A 21,703-nucleotide genomic window follows, 5' to 3' on the forward strand; every position below is an offset into this window, starting at 1 on the left:
CATACTCGGGGTACTTGGGCCTCTCCATTCTTCCTCCATACTCGGGGTCCTTGGGCCTCTCCATTCTTCCTCCATACTCGGGGTCCTTGGGCCTCTCCATTCTTCCTCCATACTCGGGGTCCTTGGGCCTCTCCATTCTTCTTCCATACTCCGGGTCCTTGGACCTCTCCATTCTTCCTCCATACTCGGGGTCCTGGGGCCTCTCCATTCTTCCTCCATACTCGGGGTCCTTGGGCCTCTCCATTCTTCCTCCATACTCGGAGTCCTTGGGCCTCTCCATTCTTCCTCCATACTCGGGGTCCTTGGTTTCCAAATGACATGCAGAAGTTGCTCTCATCAGAAAAGAGGACTTTGGACCACTGAGCAGCAGACCAGGCCTGTTTTTCTTTAGCCCAGGTAACACGCTTCTGACGTTGTTTGTTGTTCAGGAGCGGCTTGACAAGAGGAATACGACATTTGAAGCCCATGTCCAGGATCTGTCTGTGTGTGGTGGCTCTTGATGCACTGACTCCAGCCTCAGTCCACTCCTTGTGAAAGTCCCCAACACTTTTGAATGGTCATTTCCTGACAATCCTCTCCAGGCTGCGGTCATCCCTGCTGCTTGTGCACCTTTTTCTTCCACACTTTTCCCTTCCACATAACTTTCTATTAATGTGCTTTGATACAGCACTTTGGGAACATCCAACTTCTTCTGCAATTCCCTTTTGAGGCTTTCCCTCCTTATGGAGGGTGTCAGTGATGGTGTCAGGTCAGCAGTCTTTCCCATGATTATGATTCCTACTGAACCAGACTGAGAGACCATTTAAAGGCTCAGGAACCCTTTGCAGGTGTTATGGCTGAATGAGCTGATTAGAGTGGGACACTTTGAGCCGAGATTATTCCACCTTTTCACAAGATTCTCATTTTCTGAGATTGTGGATTTGGGGTTTTCATGAGCTGTAAGCCATAATCATCATAATGATGACAAATCACGGCTTGAACTATCTTGCTTTGCATGTAATGAGTCTCATATATTAGTTTCACCTTTGTTGCATTACTGACATAAATGAACTTTTGCACGATATTCTAATTTTTCGAGTTTTACCTGTATCTGAGGTGTATATCAAAGTGTGCTTCTTCCCCACATGAGAGCTGGGATGTCCAGCAACATTCATCTAGAAGACATTTCCCACACTCAAGGCTCTAATACACCTCCAGGGTTGTGTGTGACCCCTGATGTACAGGAAGACAGCACTTCAGTGAGGAACATTTCCCTCATTCAGGACAGGAAAGTGACTACTCCCCTGTGTGAGATCTCTGATGTTTGGAGAGATTGGACCTCCATGAAAAACATTTCCCGCACTCAGGACAGGAATATGGCTTCTCCCCTGTGTGAGATCTCCGATGTTTGAGCAGACTGGACTTCTCTGAAAAACATTTCTCACACTCAGGACAGGAATATGGCTTCTCTCCCGTGTGAGATCTCTGATGTGTGAGCAGACTGGACTTCTGTGAAAAACATTTCCCACACTCAAGACAGGAATACGGCTTCTCCCCTGTGTGAGATCTCTGATGTGTGAGCAGACTGGACTTCTGTGAAAAACATTTCCCGCACTCAGAACAGGAATATGGCTTCTCCCCTGTGTGAGATCTCTGATGTTTGTGCAGACTGGACTTCTCTGAAAAACATTTCCCACACTCAGGACAGGAATACGGCTTCTCCCCTGTGTGAAATCTCTGATGTATGTGAAGACTGAACTTCATTGAAAAACATTTCCCGCATTCAGGACAGGAATATGGTTTCTCCCCCGTGTGAGATCTCTGATGTGTGTGCAGACTGGACATCTGTGAAAAACATTTCCCACACTCAGGACAGGAATATGACTTCTCCTTTGTGTGAGATCTCTGATGTGTGTGAAGACTGGACTTGTCTGAAAAACATTTCCCACACTCTGGACAGGAATATAGCTTCTCCCCCATGTGATATCTCTGATGTTTATAAAGTTGGTACATCCGTGAAAAACATTTACTGCACTCAGTACAAGAATATGGCTTCTCCCCCGTGTGAGATCTTTTATGCACATTAAGATTGAATTTAGAACAGAAATCCTTCCCGCACTCAGGACAGGAATATGGCTTCTCACCTGTATGAAATCGCTGATGTCTATAAAAATTGGACTTCTGTGAAAAACATTTCCCACACTCTGGACAGGAATACGGCTTCTCCCCCGTGTGAGATCTCTGATGTGTGTAAAGATGGGACTTCCTTGAAAAACATTTCCCGCACTCAGGACAGAAATACGGTTTCTCCCCCGTGTGAGATCTTTCATGCGCATTAAGATTGGATTTAGAATGGAACCTCTTCCCACACTCAGTACAGGAGAAGTTCTTCTCTGTTGGAAGGCCAGCCCGGTCCTGCACAGTCTGAGGTTCCTCAGGATACGAGGAATCCGATGGTCCATCTACACTGGGTGGTGTCGGATGGACATTGGAGGGAGCCGGGTTTTCTCCTGGACTATACTGTGTGATGTCCTCATCTTCTACTTTCCAGTCTGGAGACAAAGTGAGACAATCCTCGGAGGTTTTCTTCATCTCCCGGCCATGGACTAAAATACAAAGACAAAGAGGATTACTAGACAGGAGCTGATTGGTTCCCCCAAACCAGGACTCCACCCACATCAGGCAGCTTGGTCTCTGAGGAGCTTACAATTCCACCCTATCAATTTCTGTTTAAGGGTCCAAAGTTGGAGGATGTTATCACATTATTATCACCATGTAAAAGTCTGTGCTCCAATCACATCATCTGATATAAAATGTCCAGCTGGGAGGAAATGGGTGTAACAAAAGAGAATCCATATTATGTGTATATATAGCAGTGGGGGGGGGGGGGGGAGGGGGAGAGCAGAAGTCAGGAAAATGGAATATACAAGATAGAGTATATAGTGCAGGGTCAGGAGTATGTAATGTACAAAATAGAGTATATAGTGCAGGGGTCAGGAGTATGTAATGTACAACAGAGTATATAGTGCAGGGGTCAGGAGTATGTAATGTACAACATGGAGTATATAGTGCAGGGGTCAGGAGTATGTAATGTACAACATAGAGTATATAGTGCAGGGGTCAGGAGTATGTAATGTACAACATAGAGTATATAGTGCAGGGGTCAGGAGTATGTAATGTACAACATAGAGTACATGGGGTCAGGAGTATGTAATGTACAACATAGAGTACATAGTGCAGGGGTCAGGAGGATGTAATGTACAACATAGAGTATATAGTGCGGGGGTCAGGAGTATGTAATGTACAACATAGAGTATATAGTGCAGGGGTCAGGAGGATGTAATGTACAACATAGAGTATATAGTGCAGGGGTCAGGAGGATGTAATGTACAACATAGAGTATATAGTGCAGGGGTCAGGAGTATGTAATGTACAACAGAGTATATAGTGCAGGGGTCAGGAGTATGTAATGTACAACATAGAGTATATAATGCGGGGGTCAGGAGTATGTAATGTACAACATAGAGTATATAGTGCAGGGGTCAGGAGTATGTAATGTACAACATAAAATATATACTGCAGGGGACAGGAGTATGTAATGTACAACATAGAGTATATAGTGCAGGGGTCAGGAGTATGTAATGTACAACATAGAGTATATAGTGCAGGGGTCAGGGGAATGCAATGTACAACATAGAGTATATAGTGCAGGGGTCAGGAGTATGTAATGTACAACATAGAGTATATAGTGCAGGGGTCAGGAGTATGTAATGTACAACATAGAGTATAGTGCAGGGGTCAGGAGTATGTAATGTACAACAGAGTATATAGTGCAGGGGTCAGGAGTATGTAATGTACAACATAGAGTATAGTGCAGGGGTCAGGAGTATGTAATGTACAACATAGAGTATATAGTGCAGGGGTCAGGAGTATGTAATGTACAACATAGAGTATATAGTGCAGGTGTCAGTAGTATGTAATGTACAACATAGAGTATATAGTGCAGGGGTCAGGAGTATGTTATGTGCAATGTAAATTATACAGTGTAAGGGTCAGGACTCATAATATTGGTATTCAGTAATCAGTGAAAGCTTAAATGTTTACTGTAGACAAGTTGCAGAGATCCCACACCGCTGCCTCCCATCTCCTGAGACTGCACTCAGTGACTTGGGTCTGAGACACTACAGACATATCCCTCCACCCGGCACAGCCAGTAGACAACAAAAAGTAACCCTGGGAGACTTGCTCTGTCAGAGATCTTGCTACAACCAGGTATGGGGCCGAAGACCCAAAATACATGTCCCAGGTGCCTAGGTTAAAGCTAATGGTAAAAATCAAAATTTTGCAGCCAGCTGAACCCCATAATCTCCAAAAATCCAGTCTAGATACATAAATTGTGTCTTACATGCTGATATTTCTAAGTGTTTACTCTACTCTGGACCAATCAGTGAGCAGTATGGGTGGAGGAATGGATTTAGTGTTCATGACCCACCTGTGCTGATCTCTGTAGGAGTGTCCTCCTCTATAAATGTCCCCGTTATTCCATCCTCCTCCATAGACTGCTGATCATCCCTCACATACGCCTCTTCTTCTTCTGCTTTCACCTCAAATTCTATATCGATTGGATCTCCACTCTAAATCAAGGAAATGAGAGAAAATATCATCTGTAAAATGTAAGATTTATGATTGTGACATCACACACAATATCCACACATTGTCTCCACAAGTTCATGTTCTAGATGCTCCGTACAACCAACCTTGTAATGGGGAGGGATGGTGTGATCTTCCTGTGTGGAATACCAGGAATACAGAGGACGGGGACATCTCTCTGGTGGGTTCTTGGTATTAGGTGGCTCCATCATATCCTTGTGTCCTTCTGAAAACTCCTCCATCACTCCATACTCCTCATCCTCCTCTTTAACAACAATATTCTCATCCCCGAGGATTCCACTCTGAATGCATAATACAAATCCTATCAATGGTAACAATGCAGATAATGTACAGATCCTAATGATACTATCAGTGATTGTTCCTCATCTACCTGATGATGGTGAGGGATGGTGTGACCTTCCTGTGTGGAATCCCGGGAATACAGAGGACGGGGACATCTCTCTGGTGGGTTCCTGTAGCTGGATGACTCCACCATGGTGTCCTGGTACAGATCTTTGCATTCTCTTAGAAGCTCTGACTCCTCCATCCCCCCATCCTCATCCTCTTTTACTATTTCTTTAACCTCAACTTTAGGATCTCTCAGGTTTCCACTCTGAATATATAATAAAAATGACATCAATGGTAACAATGCAGATAATGTACAGATCCTAATGATACTATCAGTGATTGGAGAATGTCCCAGAATTCCCGGCACCGCTCACCTCTCCTGTCAGCAGCTCCATCATCTTCTTGGTGACTTCTAGAATCTTCTGCATGTTGTGTCTCTCAGGGTTTAGGGAGTCACATGGAGGCACTGTGATGGTCATATGATCACCTGACTTTAGAAGAGGAAATCTCTGTATTGAGGAACCAATAGGAATATCATGTTAGACTCCCAGAATCCTCCTCACCTCTCCGGTCAGGTCTGTGTTTTATTAATAGAGATAAGAGTGATGTCATGTGACCTCCCAGAATCCTCCTCACCTCTCTGGTCAGGTCTGTGTTTTATTAATAGAGATAAAAGTGATGTCATGTGACCTCCCAGAATCCTCCTCACCTCTCTGGTCAGGTCCGTGTATTATTAATAGAGATAAGAGTGATGTCATGTGACCTCCCAGAATCCTCCTCACCTCTCCGGTCAGCAGGTAGATGATCTCCAGGGTGAGGTTTAGTATCTTCTCAGTCATGTGACTCCGCTCCTCCTCCATCCTCATTGGTGCCATCATGTGATCTATACAGGTCTCCTTGTAGACGGATAACTTTGGGAAATGAAAGTAAGAATGATTTGGATGGTATTGGTCACACAATAATAGGATGTGGATGTGAGGGGGGAATAGGAGGGTTGCTGGACATTGAAGAACTACTCCCCCCATGGGAAGACATTTTGTTTGGACTGTTTAGTGTTTACTACAATTTTGAGGTCCGGGGCCCCTTTTCTCTGTTGGGTTTGTTTGGTCTCTGAACTGGTTTTGATGAGCTTTAGATCTGCAGACAAGGAATGATAAATCTGATCCTTCCTATGACTAGTTTGCTCTAAAGCAGTTCTGTGAGGTCAATGTCGGCTCATCATGCAGGGATGGTCACTTTACATCGCCCGACGCCCGGGACATGTAGTTCTGGGTGCCGGGCAAGTATTGTTTTTATTATTTATCCCTGATGCGGGCAAGCCACAGGGCTCTCCTTTCAGGTGCCAGCCTCTGCCACCCCGTGTGTGTGATCCTCTCCTGTACCTACTATGCTTCCCCGGCTCTTCTTGCCCATTTGTGGGTGCAGTTCAGCGGGTGCCAGACGGTAGAGGGGACAGATGTCAGGGCTCTGTCCTCAGCAGAGGTGTTAGGAGACCTGGCACCCCTGCCAATACCTTGCATGGCTGCAAAAGTTCACATCAGCTCAAATTTGGTGGCAAACGGCCTTTATAAGGAAGCCCTGCACTACTCTCAGGTTCTGATTGATCTCTGGCTCCCCAGTATCTTGTTCCTGTTCTACTGTGAACTGTGATTTCCTGTTCCTGTGCTACTGTGATCTGTGATTTCCTGTTACTGACTCGGCTTGCTCCTTGACCTGTCTTCTCTGCTTAAACCCTGACCTGACCTCGGCTGGCTAACGGATATTTTCTCTTTCTCTTTTGTGTATGACCTCAGCTTGGCTAACGGATATTCTCTCTTGCTCCTCTGTGTATGACCTCAGCTATCCCATCTGACTACGTCTGTTCTGATCTCCACCCGGTACTGGATCTTGGCTTTGAACCGGCTATCCAGTAATCCTGTTCCCCGGAAGGGCTTGCATACCTCGCACAGGCACCACCTGACTGCAGACCTCATCTCAGTGCATCAGCTGTGCTCCTGGGTGGACCACCAACAAGCACTCCTACAGGTGACCTGTGCCACTTTGGTCCTGACTCCTGCTGTCCCACTCTCAGGGGAGTCTCGAACTTAGTCACAAGCGAAGCCCTCTCTCCATTGGCGTCTCTCACCAGATACATGTTAGTATCAACCAGCCATTATGTCTGAGGCCGAGAGAGGTGCTTCCACATTAGAGGCCCTGTGCCAACAGATGACGGCACTTACACAAGTGGTCAAGGATCTGCAGGAGGGATATTTTCAGCTGGAGGGATGTCTTCATTTGCTCACTACTGCTGTGACTTCTGCAGACCAGAATCCATTGCCTAGTCCTATCTCTACAGTGGCACCAGCCAGTTCGCCTTCCACTGTTACACCCACTTTGGTACTACCCAGAGTTATCGTTCCGGAATGCTTGCTGGGACCAATGTAAATTCTGAGCTTTCAAGAATGCTTGTGAGTTGTATTTTGCACTGCAACCCAGGATCTTCTCACTTGAGGCAGTTAAAGTGGGGTTCATCATTTCTCTCATATCTGATGAACCTCAATCATGGGCACACAGCTCACTGGAACAAAAAGACCCAGCGCTGAACTCAGTGATCACATTCTTTGAAACCATGGCAGCTCTTTATGATGACCCCCAGAGGACCTCTACTGCTGAATCCACCCTTCATGCTCTACAACAAGGCCGACGGGCTGTGGAGGACTACATTGTGAAATTCCGCAAATGGTCCACCAATACCGGGTGGAATGACGCAGCCCTGAAATACCAGTTCCATCTAGGTCTGTCTGAGTCCCTCAAGGATGAATTAGCTAGGGTGGAAGCTCCCTCCTCCTTGGAGAACCTTATTCAACTCGCTACCCAATTGGATTGACGGCTACGGGAGAGATGTTCTAAACGTACCCAGACCTTTTGCCAAGGGTTCTGCCAAGGGTTCCAAGACCAGTGGATTCTGTCTCTATTTCTCTGCCTATCGGCACTCCTGAAGTAGAACCCATGCTAATTGGCCTTCTCCGACCTGCCTTAACTCTAGAGGAAAGATTACGCAGACGGCAAGGCAACCTATGCCTTTACTGCGGGGCTGTCACGGATCCACACCGCACGCACATGCCCACACACAGTGCAATTGCATACAGATTGGCAATGAACTTAAACCGAGCACATAGACACTGTAATACAATAATCTCTCTGGAGATATGAGCCGGAGCTTAAGTACCCAGAAGTCACTTATTAATTTTATGATTTAATATCCCAAAAGTGGGCAGTGCATAAAATATGTACAAAGTATAAAATGTTTCAGATAATACAGAACATACAAAAAGACACACAATTGGCTATTCACTATAACATTAAAGGGAATAAAAACAGAAATAAAACTTTTACCAAGAGTTATCCTGTGAATGGAGCAAGTCAGAGAAAATCTGCAATTCACCAGTCAAATAGAACCGGCTCCATACGAATCACACCGTCCATATCTCAAGGTCCTCAATTTATTGAAATATGGACGTAGGCTAGACATTAGCCCTTGGCCAATCACCCTTGGGGGGTGTTCCTGTACCAGCCCACAGGACATTCGGGGTACTGAAGTGCCTAAAGTCGATTGGACCAGGAATGGTTTGAATCACCAAGTCAGGGATAGAATTTCCAACACCAGCGCATCAATCCGATCGTGACAGTACCAATCTGTTCAGCTGTTGTAATCAGGCACCATATAACTGTTTTCTGTGTTTCTCTGGGATTCTACAGAGGCTACAAATACAGTTTTACATGCAGATTTTGCTTACAGTGTGTCCAATCAGAAGAAAGTATTTTTTATCTCTCTGCAACTAATATTGAATCTTTTATGAGAGATGAAATATATTCCTCTGATCTGTGGATATAAATCACAGCTAGCAGACAAAGCGGAGCCCTCTCCTGGTCTCCTGCTTTTTCCCAAAGCCAAAATGGTTGGAGCTCTTCTTTTAGATTTCAAGAAGGTGGCAATCTCTGGCTACATAGGTGACAACGTTTTATTGACATCTAGGTGTCACCTCTAGCCTTTGAGCTGCTCTGTCCTTTTAGATGCTAATTGGTGAACATATGTCTCTGACTGAATACTGAACACTTATCTTTAATAACATGGACTGAAACTAAATTTACAATGACATATTTCTACTGATCACATCTCAACTACTTGAATCTTACATTTATGTCATGGGGCCATGGGCCATTTCTTACACAACTGCCCAGTGCGACCAAGTAAGTCCAGCCAGCCTCATCCTTCATATATCCAGTTATCCAGAACCTTGACCACCTATGTCATTCTACCCATGTCATTACAGGTGGCTGGAAAGGAAGTCAAGTTGCGGGCAATCATTGATTCGGGAGCCTGTAGTTGTTTCTCGGACATCCACCTTGCCCAGAACCTAGGTATTCCTCTTTGTCCTAAAACACAAAGGCTTGATGTACTCCTAGCAGATGGCACCGCTCCTAGCTCAGGACCCATTACCCAAGAAACCATTCCCATCCTAGCCACAACTGACTCTGTCCATCAGGAATTAATTTGCTTCAACATCCTGAGATCTCCCATGTTTCCAGCCATCCTAGAAATACCTTGGTTGCAAGCTCACAATCCTTAAATCAACTGGCTCAAGAAAGAAGTCACCTCCACATCAAATTACTGCCTTCAGCACTGTGGCACTTGCACACCCACCAATTTCCCTGTGTACCTCTCAGTTCAGCCTACATCCTGCCAGTCAATCTGTTCCCCCTGCCTACCACCATTTCCTTGATGTATTTGATAAAGGGAAAGCTGACACTTTACCATCTCATCGATCACATGATTGCCCTATTGAGCTGCTTCCAGGGGCAGAAATACCATTTGGGCAAATCTTCCTACTATCCGAAATAGAACTGAAAGCTCTCCAGCAATATATTGACGAGAACCTTGCCAAAGGATTCATCCGTCCCTCTTCCTCACCTGCCAGGGCAGGTATTTTTTTTCATTGAAAAAAAGGACCAGTCTCTCCGTCCCTGTACCGATTATAGGAAACTCAACAAGACCACCATTAAAAATTGGTACCCACTCCCTCTTGTTCCTGAGTCATTTCAGAGGTTTTGGACAGCCCGAGTGTTCAGCAAGCTAGATTTATGAGGAGCCTACAATTTAGTCAGATTAGGGAGGGCAATGGGTGGAAGACCAGTTTCAGAACACGCTTTGGGCACTTTGAGTACCTAGTGATGTCGTTTGGATTGTGCAACACCCTTGCAACATTCCAACACTTTATGGATGATATCTTCAGGGAATACCTCAATCTCTTCTTGATCGCCTACCTGGACGATGTCCTGATTTTCTCCAACTCATTGGAACTCCACTGAGACCATGTTAAAAGTGTACTGACTACACTAAGGATGCATGGTCTGTATGCTAAGGCGGGAAAGTGTGAATTCGAGAAGAAGTCCACCCAGGTCCTTGGGCTCATAATCTCTACTGAAGGAATCTCTATGGATCCTCAGAAAATCTAAGCCATATTGGATTGGCTTGCACCTAGTGACAAAAAAGTGGTCCAAAGATTTGTGGGCTTTGCCAACATTTATCGGAAGTTCATCAAGGGCTTCTCAACCATTATAGCCCCCATTACCCAACTCGCTCACCAGCATGCAAGTTTTCTCTGGAGCCAGGAAGCACAGACAGCCTTTGAGCAGCTAAAAAAGCAGTTCACTTCTGCTCCTGTATTACAACACCCAGAGCCAACAGTTCCCTTCATCCTGGAGGTGGATGCATCAGAGGTGGCTACAGGAGCCAAGGCCCAAAAGCTCTGCTCCATCCGGTAGCTTTTTGCTCTAATAAACTAAGCCAAGCTGAAAGGCACTATGACGTAGGCAACAGGGAACGTTTGGCGATCAAAATGGCATTCAAAGAATGGAGGTACCTTTTGGAAGGAGCTAGTCACCCAATCATGACCTTCACAAATCATAATTATCTAGAATATTTAAGATCTGCCAAGCGCCTAAGATTACGGCAAGCTAGATGGACCCTATATTTCTCCAGGTTCAATTTTCACATCACCTACCGCCTCCTGATACCATCCTGTCGGCCCAACATTTTTTGTTGATCCAGCCCAGTCTGAAGCTTTTGATTGAACAGGCATCTGCATGGTGCGCCGAACCTGAGCAGAACTTGTTAAGAAGGCAGGATGGCTTTCTGTGGTACCAGGATAAGATCTTTGCACCCCATGAGGTAAGATCCCAAGTTTTCAAGACATTCCATGACCATCAACTGGCTGGTCACTTTGGAGCCCAAAAAAATGGATCTGATCCAGCAATCGTTTTGGTGGCCCAACTTAAGTCAGGACTGCAGAACCTATGTAAAATCCTGCACAGTATGTCTACGTAGCAAGGGAGACAAAGCCAAGGCATGGGGGTTGCTGAGGCCCCTATCCATTCCTAATCGTCCCTGGGAAATGATCGCAATGGACTTTATTGTAGACTTGCCATCTTCTGAGGGGTTTACTACCATCCTAGTAGTGATATATTGGCTATCCAAGATGACCCCTTTTCTGCCAATGATAGGAACTCTGTTGGCGCCTGAGACAGCACATATTTTTATTAAGGAAATTGTTAAGCTACACGAACTGCCCAGCAATATCGTGTCTGACCGAGGGGTTCAATTTACCTCCAGGTTCTGGAGAGCCTTATGTAAAACTCTGAAAGTTGAACTCTGCCTATCATTGGCCTACCACCCTCAAAGTAATGGGCAAACAAACTGAACAAACTAACCAAACGTTGGAACAATATCTACAATGTTTCTCCGCCTTTTCCCAGGATGACTGGACATCTCTACTTCCATTAGCATAATTTGCATACAATAATTCCGTCCATTCCACTACATATCAGTCACAATTTTGGGCCAATTACGGATTCCACCCTTCTTGCCTGCTGGATACCATACTCAAAACCTCGGTACCTGCAGTTCAGGACAAAATCAGCAGGATACAGGACAACTATTGAGCTCTCCAGGAATCCGTACAAAGATTGCAAACTGACTACAAAAGATACTATGACAAGAAATGGAGGGGAAATCCTTCTCTGAAGGTTGGAGACCAGGCTTGGTTATCAACAGCCAACCTAAAACTTCCTTGCCCATCGTGGAAGTTAAGACCAAGATACATTGGGCCCTTTCAGATCAAACGAGTAATCAATCCAGTGGCATATGAGTTATCTCTTCCCGAATCATATGGGATTCACCCAGTCTTCCATGTTTTTCTGCTCAAGCCAGCAGTTCATGATCCATTTCCGGGAAGAGTGGAACCTCCTCCGCCACCAATAACAGTTGGGGAGGATGCAGAATACGAGATAGAATCAATCCTGCACTGCAAGAAGTGAGGAAGGCAGATCCAGTACTTGATCAAATGGAAGGGGTACTCTCCTGAAGAAAGCTCCTGGGAACCAAAAGACAACATACAGTACATGCCCCAGACTTCTCCAGGAGTTCTACTCCAAATATCCACACAAGATGGCTCAAGTAGGCATCCGGAGGCTGCCCTTTAGGGGGGGCACTGTCAGGGCTCTGTCCTTGGCAGAGGTGTTAGGCGACCTGACACCCCTGCCAGTACCTTGCATGGCCGCAGAAGTTCACATCGGCTCAAATTTGGCAGCAAATAGACTTTATAAGGAAGCCCTGCACTACTCTCTGGCTCCCCAGTACCTTGTTCCTGTACTACTGTGATCTGTGATTTCCTGTTACTGACTCGGCTTGCTCCTAGACCTGTCTTCTCTGTTTAAACCCTGACCTGACCTCGGCTTGGCTAACGGATATTCTCTCTTGCTCCTCTGTGTATGACCTTGGCTATCACATCTGACTATGTCTGTTCTGATCTCCACCCAGTACCGGACCTTGGCTTTGAACCGGCTATCCAGTAATCCTCTGTTCCCCGGAAGGGCTTCCATACCTCACACAGGTGCCACCTGTCTGCATCTCAGTGCATCAGTTGTGCTCCTGAGTGGACCACCAACAAGCACTCCTACAGGTGACCTGTGCCACTTTGGGCCTGACTCCTGCTGTCCCACTCTCAGGGGAGTCTGGAACTTAGCTGCAAGGGAAGCCCTCTCTCCATTGGCCTCTCACACCAGGTAAGTGACAACGGAGGAGAGCGGACACGTTCACTCCCTTCTTGTCATGACCCAGAAGTGACGTTATGACAGATTTCCTGACCGTCGAGGCCGGCAAAGAATGTAATGCGATGCGATGTGCACTACATTACATCCAATGAAGTACAGGGGAGACATTGGGGGTTTTTTAGAGCCTGGATGTCTCAATAAAGAGAACCTGTCATCAAAAGTCATCTCAAAGAGGACTTTGTCCCCTTAAGTAAAATGTGTTTTTTTTTAATTGTAAAGAATGAAAGTTACACCCAAGTACATAACTCCTCCCCTTAAAAATTTTTGAGGCACCCCCACATATATGCACGCCCAAACATAAGAGCACACGCTGGAGGGCCTACACGTGATAACATTGATTGTGATACACGTTACATATCGCCGGTCACACCAGAATGAGAGGATAATTCTAGGAGCAGACCTCCTCCGTACTCTATACTGATGACCTAGAAGGGGCTATAAATGTGTCCCCTATAGATAATACCGGGACTAAAGGTTGTCACCATTTCAGCACACACAACTTAAGGTTTGACATGTTGGATATCTATTTACTCGCTGCAACCTCGGCTTTTATATTTTTACACATAAATGGGTCATTTATTGCTTTTTTGTGCCCTGAAATTGACTTAAGTGTATTTTTTACTGAAATTTGGCATTTCCTAGACTTTGTGATAATATTTTGTGACATAAAAAATTAGAACTGCCGCTATTTTATTCTCTAAAGTCTCTACTTTCAAAAAATCGATATTTTGGGGGTTTTGTATCATCTTCAGGACTAAAATAATTTTTTAAACATGTGCAAAAAATGCAAAAACGGCTCTGGGAGTGAAAGGAAGAAAGGATAAACAGGACACTCCCCTTTCCTGAGGAGCAGCCAATCGGTTCTCATTACACTGCAAGGTCCCTTCCCTCCCTGCTAGTCCCCGGGTGCGGTGCTGGAGACAGGTGGGGGAGGGGAAGAGGAGATAAACAGAACAATGTTACACATATTAAATGTTTTAGTCGCTATAAAGCCCCATTTATTTTTTAAACCCCAGATATTCCTAAAAGAGCCTCAGATTTATATACATTTTCTGTTACAAAGGAATGTTTCCTTCCTCCTGAGCAGCAATGTAAGGGGCTCTATGCTCCATACTCCTGACCCCGGCACTCCATCATTGTGTTGGCTGCATAGTGTAATGATTGCCCATTGGCTGCCTGTGTAGTGTCATCATTGCCCTTTGTAGGCCATGTATGGTCAGGATGGTCCTTGTCTTGTCTATTTATTGTCAGTGCTGTTTGTTTAGAGGACCATATTACTAGAATTTATCTCCACAATGAGGAGAATGTTCCGGCCCCGGAAGTGGGGGAATGTTCTGCCCCTGAAGGGGTTCATCTGGGTTCCCACACTATATATGTGTGTATCATCATCTGCTGGAGATAAAAGACGTCACAGTGACTATGGAGGAAGAGGACGGACGTGACTATGGAGGAAGAGGACGGACATGACTATGGAGGAAGAGGATGGACGTGACTATGGAGGAAGAGGACGGATGTGACTATGGAGGAAGAGGACGGACATGACTATGGAGGGAGAGGACGGACATGACAATGGAGGAAGAGGACGGACGTGACTATGGAGGAAGAGGACGGACGTGACTATGGAGGAAGAGGACGGACATGACGGGGTTACTGGGTGTAAATAGGAAATAACATCTTATTACCTCCAATGCTGCCACTTCCACCAACGTCTCCTCTCTGCTTCCTGTCTGTACCTGACATCACTTCCTGTCTGTCCCTGACATCACTTCCTGTCTGCACCTGACATCACTTCCTGTCTGCACCTGACATCACTTCCTGTCTGCATTCCATAGAGACTTCCTGTATGAGTATAGGTGAGATCAGCACCTTGTGGAGTGCAGAGGAACTGCAGCCCCGAGATCCATCCCATAATCCCCCTTCCTGTATAATATGTACCTTACAGGGATACTACGGGAGATGAAACATTACTGAATAAAGGAAGAAGAAATAAATGTAACTCTTATGTAACCAACTGTTCAACAAACATCTCTTATTACATATAGAAAAGTCTTACAAACACAGAACACAAAATACAAATGTATAGCTAATGAGAGCGATCCCGCCAAACCTGATCCTTCTGGGGGGGACAATACAAAATATATATCAATCCACTCATAATGACATCATCTTCTGGGAGTGTCTGCACATCCATCCATTTCATACACATTTCATTGTCTCAGCAGATCTCCTGCAGCCTATTAGCACCCATTTCCCTCTCTATGTCTCGGCGGATCTCCTGCAGCCTATTAGCACCCATTTCCCTATGTCTCAGGGAATCTCCTGCAGCCTATTAGCACCCATTTCCCTCTCTATGTCTCAGCAGATCTCCTGCAGCCTATTAGCTCCCATTTCCCTCTCTATGTTTCAGCGGATCTCCCGCAGCCTATTAGCTCCCATTTCCCTCTCTATGTATCAGCAGATCTCCTGCAGCCTATTAGCACCCATTTCCCTCTCTATGTCTCAGCAGATCTCCTACAGCCTATTAGCTCCCATTTCCCTTTCTATGTCTCATCAGATCTCCTGCAGCCTATTAGCACCCATTTCCCTCTCTATGTCTCAGCAGATCTCCTGCAGCCTGACTGCTCGGGGGAGGGATTTTGGCTCCTCTGATTTTGCAGTAAATGTGATTGCATTAGTCCCGTTGATTTTCGTATTTCCATGTAATAAAAGGTGTCACATGATGTCAGGTTCCCCTTTCTCTCCTCCCTGAGTGTGTATTTAGAGGCGGAGCTCCTTCTGGAATGGCGGTCGGAGGCGGAGTCTAGGAGGGAGACTGACAGAACCCGCAGCAGACTTGCAGGAGTGAGCGAGGAGGATCCGGTTCCTTTACCATCGGAGATGAGGAGAGTGTGAAGGATGTTTCTGACTCTGGGAGCTGAAAAGCTGGGAGTCCTATTGGTGTGGTGAGGGGGAAGCACTACTAGGGGGCGCACTCACCATCCCGTGTACAAGAGGTGGAAGAAGGCGGGGCTACACTACAGCCGCCATGTTTGGAGGGCGGAGCACCTTCACACCTTATCAACTTTTCACTGATTGGTGGATTTTTGGAGAAAAATAAGTGGATTGAAGTAGATGCAAAGTGGAAGCGGTGGACTTGCAGAGAACACTATACTGAGCACACAATATTGTCTGTCTCCATGGATTTGCACAGGATTTGAGATGATTTCCTATAGCAGCAAATCTGATGAGATGAATGAAGTGGGTGTAAAGTGGAAGCAGTGGATGTGCAGGGAGCAGCATCTTGAGCACAAAGCACTTTATGTTGTGGATGGATTTGCACACGGTTCAGTTTCCTTCATTTATTGATAAACCCCATAAGACCAATGAAGTGGGTGTAAAGTGGAAGCAGTGGATGTGCAGAGAATAGGATTTGGAGCCCCGAGCTCTTTATCTCTGAATGTCTCCACATATTTGTAGTGTATTTGTGATGATTTCTGTGCACACACAATAGGACAGCGCTGTGACACATAATGCTCTTCTAGATGACAGGGAATCCTTCCCTTTGTTACAGCAGCAGTCCGCTAGAAGGTTTTTGTAGGTTTGGAGTTGTTACACATAGCGCGGGTTTTATCCATTTATAGTGATGACATCATTGCCCAAATCTGGGGGTCACCAGCCATTTCCACCCTTTACTCCCAGCTGGGGGGCTTTGTATCCATATACCAGATGTTCTACAGGACTAAATCTGCAATCAATGTTACTGCAAAATCAAAGGGGCCAAAACCCCTCCCCCGAGGAGTCATATATTTCTGTCCCCCTTGGTGGGAGTGGAGGTGACCCCTCTATAAGGATCTACAGTCCATACACACCCAGCACAAGGCCGGGGTCACACTACCAGATGCTTCTCGGGGCTGCGGTTCCTCTGAGCTCCACAAGGTGGGGATCTCACTTCTACCCAGACAGGAAGTCTCTATGGAAGAAAGACAGGAAGTTTCTATGAAAGACAGGAAGTGATGTCAGGTACAGACAGGAAGTTTCTATGGAAGACAGGAAGTGATGTCAGGTACAGACAGGAAGTGATTTCAGGTATAGACAGGAAGTGATGTCAGGTACAGACAGAAAGTTCCATGAATGAGGAAGCAGAGAGCAGACATTCCTGGATCTGGCGGCAGAGGAGGTAATACGTAGATGAACCCCTTCAGGGGGAGGAGTTGATGATAATATATTTGCTCCCAAAGCTGGCCTACATGGTTCAGTTTTATCGTTCAGCCAGCGGGATGACCATAAAAACTGAAGTGATTCCCCCATCCACACATTGGAGGTGGATGGGGGAATCCTCCCCGCTGCACTCTTGTATTCTGACAATGGGGGGACTCCTCCAATCTCAGAATACACGGATCAGCACTGAAGCTATTGGCTGCAGCCGCTGGGGGAGTGGCTTTTATCCGGCAGTGGCCACACATGGATGGAAATGTGAGCGATCCCTGCTGAACCAGCTGAATTTCCATGGATCTATGGTCACCTTCAGTGACTTCCTCCCCTCCCCCTCATCTCCTTCATGATGGAAGTCATGCTGAGATCATCTCCCATTGGCTGAACAATATTCTCATTTGTCTCTCAGCTTCTTCTTGCTATTCCTCGTCCTGCCTGTTGTTTCCTTGGATTGATTTTCTGTGTAGTGACCCCGGCTTGGTCTCTTGGATGCGCTCGTCTGTTGCTTGCCCTGACCTTTCTCCTGATTCCTGGATCTCCTCCTCATCTCTTCTCCATATCCTCTTACACAGCTTTTCTCCACACCTGCAGTGACCCTGGGGGGAGGAAACTTGGCACCAGCACGCCGCCAAATCCATCCCCACCATTAGGGGCTCTGGAGACAATTGTCTGCTATTTACACTCCGTTCCTCCGCACGTCACCTGATCACATGACAGCTTACTTCCACAGATTCCGGACAGTAAAGGTCAAAGGTCACTCTTCAGTTTAGGAGAGGTAGGACGCACCCAGGAACAGGGATTTGGTTTGCATGGGAGCCTCAAATAGAAGACCCATCAAGTCTCCCCATCCAAATGTCCCTCCATCTACAGTCTATATGTCCTATGACATCACACTGACCTCACCGCCCCTCCCCCAATGTCCCTCCATCCAGAGTCAGAGAATCCTATGACATCACACTGACCTCACAGCTCCTCCCCCCAATGCCCCTCCAGCTGTTTTTTTCTGATGTTCTTGGGATGTCAGCAGGTACTTGTTATTCTCACTAGCACAGTGGGACTGTTTGTCCTGTCATATGTAATGACATCAGAATTGCTTACACCAAGCTTTACCCTGAGTTATGTGGGGGTCCTGTGTTGAATTTTGGATCCATTTTCGATTGAACTGAATGTATCTGATATTTATAGCAATTATTAGGGATTCTTTTTTGAGTTACCTCCATTGCTATTTTGTAAGAAATTTGGGCTTCAAAGACGTAAGTAAACTTCCTAGGAACATATTATGATATACTGCGTTTCCATGATCCCTTTATAATTCTGTCATTTCCGTGATCCCTTTATAATTCTGTCATTTCCGTGATCCCTTTATAATTCTGTCATTTCCGTGATCCCTTTATAATTCTGTCATTTCCGTCATCCCTTTATAATTCTGTCATTTCCGTCATCCCTTTATAATTCTGTCATTTCCGTCATCCCTTTATAATTCTGTCATTTCCGTCATCCCTTTATAATTCTGTCATTTCCGTCATCCCTTTATAATTCTGTCATTTCCGTCATCCCTTTATAATTCTGTCATTTCCGTCATCCCTTTATAATTCTGTCATTTCCGTCATCCCTTTATAATTCTGTCATTTCCAGGAACCCTTTATAATTCTGTCATTTCCGTGATCCCTTTATAATTCTGTCATTTCCGTGATCCCTTTATAATTCTGTCATTTCCGTGATCCCTTTATAATTCTGTCATTTCCGTCATCCCTTTATAATTCTGTCATTTCCGTCATCCCTTTATAATTCTGTCATTTCCGTCATCCCTTTATAATTCTGTCATCTCCCTGATCCCTTTATAATTCTGTCATTTCCGTCATCCCTTTATAATTCTGTCATTTCCGTGACCCCATTATAATTCTGTCATTTCCGTCATCCATTTATAATTCTGTCATTTCCAGGAACCCTTTATAATTCTGTCATTTCCGTGATCCCTTTATAATTCTGTCATTTCCGTGATCCCTTTATAATTCTGTCATTTCCGTCATCCCTTTATAATTCTGTCATTTCCGTCATCCCTTTATAATTCTGTCATTTTCGTGATCCCTTTATAATTCTGTCATTTCCGTGATCCCTTTATAATTCTGTCATTTCCGTGATCCCTTTATAATTCTGTCATTTCCGCCATCCCTTTATAATTCTGTCATTTCCGCCATCCCTTTATAATTCTGTCATTTCCGCGATCCCTTTATAATTCTGTCATTTCCGTGATCCCTTTATAATTCTGTCATCTCCGTGATCCCTTTATAATTCTGTCATTTCCATGTACCCTTTATAATTCTGTCATTTCCGTGATCCCTTTATAATTCTGTCATTTCCGTGATCCCTTTATAATTCTGTCATTTCCGTGATCCCTTTATAATTCTGTCATTTCCGTGATCCCTTTATAATTCTGTCATTTCCGTGATCCCTTTATAATTCTGTCATTTCCGTCATCCCTTTATAATTCTGTCATTTCCGTCATCCCTTTATAATTCTGTCATTTCCGTGAATCCTTTATAATTCTGTCATTTCCGTGATCCCTTTATAATTCTGTCATTTCCGTCATCCCTTTATAATTCTGTCATTTCCAGGAACCCTTTATAATTCTGTCATTTCCGTCATCCCTTTTTAATTCTGTCATTTCCATGATCCCTTTATAATTCTGTCATTTCAGTGATCCCTTTATAATTCTGTCATTTCCGTCATCCCTTTATAATTCTGTCATTTCCGTGATCCCTTTATAATTCTGTCATTTCCGTCATCCCTTTATAATTCTGTCATTTCCGTGATCCCTTTATAATTCTGTCATTTCCGTCATCCCTTTATAATTCTGTCATTTCCGTGATCCCTTTATAATTCTGTCATTTCCAGGAACCCTTTATAATTCTGTCATTTACGTCATCCCTTTATAATTCTGTCATTTCCGTGACCCCTTTATAATTCTGTCATTTCCGTCATCCCTTTATAATTCTGTCATTTCCGTCATCCCTTTATAATTCTGTCATTTCCAGGAACCCTTTATAATTCTGTCATTTCCGTGATCCCTTTATAATTCTGTCATTTCCGTCATCCCTTTATAATTCTGTCATTTCCGTGATCCCTTTATAATTCTGTCATTTCCGTCATCCCTTTATAATTCTGTCATTTCCAGGAACCCTTTATAATTCTGTCATTTCCGTGATCCCTTTATAATTCTGTCATTTCCGTCATCCCTTTATAATTCTGTCATTTCCGTCATCCCTTTATAATTCTGTCATTTCCGTCATCCCTTTATAATTCTGTCATTTCCGTCATCCCTTTATAATTCTGTCATTTCCGTGATCCCTTTATAATTCTGTCATTTCCGCCATCCCTTTATAATTCTGTCATTTCCGCGATCCCTTTATAATTCTGTCATTTCCGCGATCCCTTTATAATTCTGTCATTTCCGCGATCCCTTTATAATTCTGTCATTTCCGCGATCCCTTTATAATTCTGTCATTTCCGTGATCCCTTTATAATTCTGTCATTTCCGTGATCCCTTTATAATTCTGTCATTTCCGTCATCCCTTTATAATTCTGTCATTTCCGTCATCCCTTTATAATTCTTCATTTCTGCCATCCCTTTATAATTCTGTCATTTCCGCGATCCCTTTATAATTCTGTCATTTCCGCGATCCCTTTATAATTCTGTCATTTCCAGGAACCCTTTATAATTCTGTCATTTCCGTGATCCCTTTATAATTCTGTCATTTCCGTCATCCCTTTATAATTCTGTCATTTCCGTGATCCCTTTATAATTCTGTCATTTCCGTCATCCCTTTATAATTCTGTCATTTCCGTCATCCCTTTATAATTCTGTCATTTCCGTCATCCCTTTATAATTCTTCATTTCTGCCATCCCTTTATAATTCTGTCATTTCCGCGATCCCTTTATAATTCTGTCATTTCCGCGATCCCTTTATAATTCTGTCATTTCCACGATCCCTTTATAATTCTGTCATTTTCGCGATCCCTTTATAATTCTGTCATTTCCGCGATCCCTTTCTAATTCTGTCATTTCCGCGATCCCTTTATAATTCTGTCATTTCCAGGAACCCTTTATAATTCTGTCATTTCCGTGATCCCTTTATAATTCTGTCATTTCCGTGATCCATTTATAATTTTGTGATTTCCGTCATCCCTTTATAATTCTGTCATTTCCGTGATCCCTTTATAATTCTGTCATTTCCGTGATCCCTTTATAATTCTGTCATTTCCGTCATCCCTTTATAATTCTGTCATTTCCGTCATCCCTTTATAATTCTGTCATTTCCGTCATCCCTTTATAATTCTGTCATTTCCGTCATCCCTTTATAATTCTGTCATTTCCAGGAACCCT

The 21,703-nt window shown here is 44.5% G+C and overlaps 2 protein-coding genes across 2 annotated transcripts in view; both read right to left on the minus strand.

Moving 5' to 3' along the window:
* Positions 1-4,536, minus strand: part of LOC149437784 (uncharacterized) — an 82,274-nt gene extending 77,738 nt beyond the window's left edge. Inside the window, exons 1-2 of the mRNA XM_089660607.1 lie at positions 4,472-4,536; positions 1,280-2,585 (exon numbers count right to left, since the gene is read on the minus strand). Of these exons, the coding sequence (XP_089516733.1) occupies positions 1,280-2,585; positions 4,472-4,535 (1,370 nt within the window). The 5' untranslated portion in view covers position 4,536. The remainder of the gene's footprint in view (positions 1-1,279; positions 2,586-4,471) is intronic.
* Positions 4,537-4,954: 418 nt separating this feature from the next.
* On the minus strand, positions 4,955-7,111 carry LOC149437787 (uncharacterized). The gene is made up of 4 exons (XM_089660611.1): positions 7,103-7,111; positions 5,760-5,888; positions 5,352-5,486; positions 4,955-5,242 (listed from the first exon to the last, which is right to left on the minus strand). Exons 1-4 carry the CDS (start codon positions 7,109-7,111, stop codon positions 4,955-4,957), a joined length of 561 nt encoding a protein of 186 aa, XP_089516737.1.
* Positions 7,112-21,703: the final 14,592 nt, after the last annotated feature.

The sequence above is a fragment of the Staurois parvus genome, unplaced genomic scaffold (assembly GCF_062004578.1).
Source record: "Staurois parvus isolate SC_StPar_1 unplaced genomic scaffold, SC_StPar_1.0 ptg001254l, whole genome shotgun sequence".
Classification (NCBI taxonomy): domain Eukaryota; kingdom Metazoa; phylum Chordata; class Amphibia; order Anura; family Ranidae; genus Staurois; species Staurois parvus.

What these genes read in the sequence shown, in the direction of transcription:
- LOC149437787 (XM_089660611.1), bottom strand. An exon ending in TCTACCTGCTGACCGGAGAG is followed by an intron (nt 5,487 to 5,759) that starts GTGAGGAGGATT and finishes TCCTCAATACAG; the next exon opens with AGATTTCCTCTTCTAAAGTC. An exon ending in TGGAGCTGCTGACAGGAGAG is followed by an intron (nt 5,243 to 5,351) that starts GTGAGCGGTGCC and finishes TTATATATTCAG; the next exon opens with AGTGGAAACCTGAGAGATCC.